Source organism: Polistes dominula, unplaced genomic scaffold (assembly GCF_049000335.1).
Source record: "Polistes dominula isolate Pdom_NZ unplaced genomic scaffold, Pdom_raw_medaka contig_331, whole genome shotgun sequence".
Classification (NCBI taxonomy): Eukaryota; Metazoa; Arthropoda; class Insecta; order Hymenoptera; family Vespidae; genus Polistes; species Polistes dominula.
In genome coordinates, this window is record NW_028301090.1 from 571 (window position 1) to 6,924 (window position 6,354).

Consider the following 6,354-nt stretch of genomic DNA (forward strand, 5'->3'; position numbering starts at 1 on the left):
AATCCGTAAAATCCCTCTTACGCCTTGATCATCTGAATACGGAAGAGGCAAAATCTGTTTCAAAATTAATTGAGTTAAACGCCGATGTCTTCCATTTGCCAGGTGAACCATTGGGGAGCACCAATGTTTTGGAACATAAAATAACAACTGCTGATAACGTTCCCGTGCATACTAAACAATATAGATTTCCCCCGGTTCACAAGGAAGAAATTAGGAAACAGACTTCAGAAATGTTAGTTGACGGGATAATTAAGCCGTCCATCTCTCCATATAATTCTCCTATATGGATTGTTCCTAAAAAGGCGGATTCAAAAGGTAATAAACAATGGCGCATGGTGATCGATTACCGGAATCTTAATGAAAAAACAGTAGGTGATGCATATCCTTTGCCCAACATCACCGAAATTTTGGATCAACTCGGCGCGGCTAAATATTTTTCTACTTTTGATCTGAAATCCGGATTTCACCAAATTAGAATGCATCCGGATGACCGCGAAAAGACAGCGTTCTCGACCCCGTATGGTCATTTCGAATTTTGTAGAATGCCTTTTGGCTTGAAAAACGCGCCAGCAACCTTTCAACGGTTGATGGATCATGTCTTGACCGGTTTACAAGGCGAAGAAATGTTTGTTTACTTGGACGATGTCGTTCTTTATGCAAGTTCACTTAACGAGCATGAGATAAAATTTGGTAAGCTCGCTCGCAGACTTCGTCAAGCAAATTTAAAATTACAGCCCGACAAATGCGAATTTCTGAGACGGGAGGTAATTTATTTAGGACACGTTATTGGGGAAGACGGTGTAAAACCGGACCCAAAGAAATTAGAGGCAGTCCGTGAATTTCCGCGTCCGAGGAACGCAAAATCAATTCGTCAGTTTTTGGGACTCGCCGGTTATTATAGAAGGTTTATTCCTGCCTTCTCTAAAGTCGCCAAACCGCTAACGGATTTGTTGAAAAAGGATGTTTTGTTTTGCTGGGAGAATGCCCAGGAAAACGCTTTTTGCTCGTTACGTGATTCTTTGTGTAAAGAACCAATCTTGCAGTATCCAAATTTTGAGTTACCTTTTAACGTAACGACAGACGCATCCGGCTATGCAATCGGTGCCGTGTTGAGCCAAGGTCCTGTTGGAAAGGATCTGCCTATTTCCTACTGTTCGCGAATTTTGAATCAGGCTGAAAGAAATTACTCCACAATTGAAAGGGAGCTTTTGGCAATAGTTTACGCGACAAGTTATTTTAGGCCATATTTGTACGGCAGAGAGTTTGTTCTGGTAACCGATCACAGGCCGTTAGTGTGGTTGAAATCAGTAAAGGATCCTACATCTAGGCTTGTTAAGTGGGGTCTTAAATTGGCAGAATACTCATTTAAAATCGTATACAAATCTGGAACTGCAAATTCGAACGCAGATGCGTTGTCGCGAAATCCGGTGGAGAGTAAAAACATTCTCCCAATAAATATGTTCGATTCGGACGACAGTCTTACTAAATTTGACATTAGACAAACTGCGGACGACGACGGGGACTGTGACGTCAACGAGACAGCTGACAGAGTGACTGGTCTTACTTCATCGTCATCTGATACAGTCGATCCAGTTACAGGGACGGTAACGGACGATGAAGGCTCTGACGTCGACGATACGGATGACTCATCCGCGTATGACAGACTTTACTCCCCGCAGACTGAGACCGAACATAACACGCATTTAAGAATGCTAACAGACAATGTAGGAGTCACAAGAGATTCGCTAAATTTAAGACACGATAATTTAGTTATTTTTACAGATCTAGTCGGAACTCCGTGTGACGAAGGGGCAAAGACTTTAAGTAAAATACATAAGCTTCCGAAATTCGAAGAACTGGTGCTGGGACGCGCTAAAGTGGTAAAATTCGGCAAATATAAGCTAATCGCGATCCCCATTAAAGAACGGGCAATAAATGCCACTAAATTTGAAACGCTGGTTGAAGCTATTGGGTCTTTGCTATCCGTCACACGCGAGCTTGGGTTAACATCAGTCAGCATCTCGAGGACCCAAGGTTTAGACGGAATTTCATGGTTACGAATCTTGGGAAAAATTATTAATACATTCGAAAATGAAAACTGTAAAATAGTTGTTTGTAATAATGAAGTATCTATTCCAGAGACGGAAAAGAGGGAGGACATTATAGCGGAATGCCACTCCTCGCCTATCGGTGGTCACAAAGGTGTGACAAAAACGTATAATCGTATTCGACAGAAATATCATTGGCCAAATATGAAAAAAGATATTCAAGAATTTATAAATATTTGTGAAAGTTGTCAAATTAAGAAATTAGTTAGAATTAAATCCAAAGAGCCAATGATATTAACCGATACGCCAGGAGCGGCATTCGACAAGATTGCCATGGACATCGTGGGCCCGTTACAGGAGACAAAGATGGGTAATAAATATGTACTCACTATTCAGGATGCACTAACAAAATATTTCATTGCGGTACCTCTAAAATCAATTACGTCCGTCGACATCGCAGAAGGTCTAGTTCATAACTTTTGTAATATTTTCGGGGCTCCACGATCAATTTTGACAGACCAGGGCACAAATTTTACAGGTTCTTTACTAAGGGCAATATCAAAACAATATAATTGTAAGCAGATTAAAACCACTGCATTTCATCCGCAATCGAACGGATCTTTGGAACGTTCTCATATTGTCCTTATTGAATATTTAAAACATTATATTAATAAAAGAAGCGAGTGGGATAAGTGGCTCACCCATGCAATGTTCGCTTATAATACTAGCACGCATGAGGGAACAAGATTCACCCCTCATGAATTGGTTTTTGGTAAACAGGCAAATGTGCCATCAGTAGATGTTATAACTGGAATCAATTTAGAAGATACCTACTTAGAATATTATTTGGATTTAGTTAATAAAATAAGAACCGCACAAAAGGCGGCAAGACAGAACTTGGTGGGAGCTAAAATTAAATCTAAATATTATTATGATAAAAATGCTAGAGGTCAAAAGCTTAAAGTTGGTCAGGATGTCTATCTTTTGAAACAGCAAACGTCTAAATTGGGAAACCAATATACTGGTCCCCACCAGGTCCTAGAAGTGCTACCCAAAAATAACATCAAAATTAGTTATAAAGGTAAAAGTAAGATTGTTCATAAAGATAAGCTAAAATTGTCGAAATCTAAAAAGTAATCGTCTTTCGTAAATATTTGTGTATCAAAATATTTTTGCTAACATATTTGTTTTGCCACTGACTGTACATTATCACCAGGAAGGATTAATTCCAAGGTTTGCTACGTCATCCTTTGTTGCGTCACGACGGCCTTCGCTCTATTGGGTTACGACTGTGGTGGAAATTCTGCCAACATCAGCACGGTATCATTGCTGGAGACCGGGGAGTGTAATCTACCCGTGTCATCGCCCAACAAGTCGGTGACGTACGTGCAGCTGTTACAGCTGACAGACTATGATAATGTGCGCGTATATCAGTGCAGAGTGGAAATAGACAGAACAATTTATTACTGTGGAATGAGTTCGCATATCTCAGCGGTTCATAACGGTCGCCGCATTTATTTACTTGAAGTGTCTTCGAACGTTTGTAAGAGTATGATAAATACCGGTACACTTTCGTTGAACTCATTCACACAGATTAGTGGACTACGTGGTAACTCGACAGACTTTCGAAGTGTTACGTTAGCGGGTTCCATTACCACCGACGGTAGGTGTCAAGGCACCCAATATTCGGATACCGACGGTACGTGGGACAGTGTGGTTGTTCAAAGTGTAGTGCGCACAGACATTAGAATATACACGGGAGTAGTGAAAAGTGGTGAGAACTTGATTTCTCTTAGGGGACATATATCGTGCACTTTTTCAGAGGGAACGTGTTTTACAGACGAAAACGGTTGTGCATTTTGGACAGTTGTTCCCGGTTCGTCGTGTAATTTTGAACGATATACGGCACTGTATGAGGGGTCCGCCACCAAAGTGACGTCATCAATCGCAATCTCACATATTACAACAATGTACTCGGTGACGGAGGGAGACACTGCCTTCGCGTTGATGGGTAAAAACGAGCTCCACATTTGCGGGTATACTCTGGTCACTACTGAACATCCCAAACTTTTTATCTTGGAAACAACAAGTGGTCATACGTTTACGTCAAAGGCAAAAATAACACCCCAAAACATGGATTTGTTTGCCTATATAAATTCAAAGTTCGTATACGTTGAGAAGCACCACCGTGACCAGCTGGAGTCTCTCTATATAAACATCTTACAACAGAAGTGTAACCTAGAACAACAGGTTATTCGAAACGCGTTGGCATTTGCGAACATTCTCCCAGATGTTTTTGCGTACACGGTCATGAAGAGGCCGGGGTACATGGCGGTGGTGGCCGGTGAAGTCGCGCATATTGTCAAGTGCACCCCTATTCCAGTGAAAATAAGACATTCGGAATTATGTTATAGAGAACTTCCCGTGATATATCAAAATTTAAGTGTTTATTTAAAACCAAAGTCGAGAATTTTAGTTAGAAAAGGTACTGAAGTACCGTGCAGCGCACTACTGCCACAGGAATATTTGATCGAGGGAACCTGGTATCAGCTGCTACCAAAGCCAACATACGTAAAGGATCCCCAAATTCTACTGCCAGACACGGATGTGGTCTGGAGATACGTCGATGCGGGATCGCTCGCGACTAGTGGGATTTATACACAGGCGGATTTGGACGATCTCCGGGACCATGTAATGTTCCCTGTTGAGCAACCGTCTATTTTGAACACTATCGCGAGAGGAGCAGCTGGACATAAAGTGAAAGTTGACACGTTAAATCTTGTGGATTTTGTAGGTGAAAAGGGTGTTAGTGAATTAGCAGAAAGTGTGACCTCTAAACTTTGGAACGGTCTATTGAAATTCGGAACGGTCAGTTCTGCTATTCTTGGAATTGTGCTTATTTTTAAAATAGTGAAATTAATCATAGACTCGGTTCTTCGAGGGTACGCCCTGCACACAGTTTATGGTTGGAGTTTACATATGTTGGGTGCAGTTTGGGGCTCAATCACGAGCCTACTCCTCCATTTGGGGCGCGGGAAGGATGCTCGGCCCACTCAAAATTCGGACAATGGAATTGAACTTCAGTCGGTGCGCACGGAGGCACCAGAACCTTCAAGCGGTGACTCCGGGGCGACCCAACCTACCTTGGATTCGAGAGGCTGCCAGACAGAAAATACACCTGGTAAGCGGGTTCAATTTCATATGGATGACGAAATCACTCAGAAATTTCGTTCGTTGCGAAAACCACGGGAGTAAATCCCATGGTTCTTCTTCTTAAGGGGGGAGGTGTCACGTCCAGTGACGTCTAAATTCGAATTTCGTGCACTACACCCAAAAGTTTTAAATTTGGTAAACTCTGTCGTATTTGAATATTATTAGTCTGTCTAATTTTTGCGTAAAAGTAATTTGTTAAACTTTAGTTCGTATAATTTTGCGTGAAAATAGTTCTATAAGTACTATGTAAACCCTGCGAGAAAAATTTTTCTTTTTCATATATATACATATATCTCCTACTGTTGTTTTAGTATATAAATTCGATACTTTGTATGTACATTAGTTATTAGATCAATCATAATAGATAATTTTCGTTCGCGCTAATGTACCTTATTTTCACGCTATATATATACTTAAATATTTGGTAATTATGCTTTTCTTTTCCATATTGTTATTATTCTTTGTAAAGATAATTCTGTATTTCCTATGAACGACCATCGATAAATTGTATTTTGTAGGATGGATAAATTGGAGTATTGAGAATCCATTGTCGTTCATAGAGAAATCTGCATTACCGACAGTGTCGGTCGGTAACTAGTTTAGTCGATAAGTAAATGTCGGTAATACCGACATTGCGTTCTTCCAGTACTGACTTATCGGTCGACGTTATAATGGAATGATTGTTTTTAAATTATTATTTCAATGTGCATAAAATATTCATACTTTTATTATATTCGTTACTCATAATCTGTCTGCACGTGCATTTTTGCTGACGGCGCAGTTCCAGGAGCCCGCGCTTGATAACATTCCAATGTAACTGACACTTATCTTTCTTCGGAGAATTCGCGCTTGATAAAATTCCAATGTAAGTAATACTTATTTCTCTTCGAAGAATTCGCGCTTGATAAAATTCCAATGTAAGTAATACCTATTTCTCTTCGAAGAATTCGCGCTTGATAGTAACTAATATTTTTGTCAGCGAATTCTTCTCCTTGACTTGGGTCTCACGGTGTGGAAGTCAGTAGTGGGGGAAGCATTTTTGCGTAAGTGGGAGGTACTCCCACTCTTCCGAAACGGACGCTTCTTGCGATGC

General features: G+C 40.7%; 1 protein-coding gene across 1 annotated transcript; it reads left to right on the forward strand.

Moving 5' to 3' along the window:
* Positions 1-3,828: 3,828 nt before the first annotated feature.
* On the forward strand, positions 3,829-5,524 carry LOC149031285 (uncharacterized). Its single transcript, XM_089176383.1, has one exon. It carries the CDS (start codon positions 4,017-4,019, stop codon positions 5,301-5,303), a length of 1,287 nt encoding a protein of 428 aa, XP_089032509.1. The 5' UTR covers positions 3,829-4,016; the 3' UTR covers positions 5,304-5,524.
* The last annotated feature ends 830 nt before the right edge of the window (positions 5,525-6,354 follow it).

Coding starts and splice junctions, on each gene's coding strand:
- LOC149031285 (XM_089176383.1), top strand. CDS start 4,017: ATGTACTCGGTGACGGAGGGAGACACTGCCTTCGCGTTGATGGGTAAA.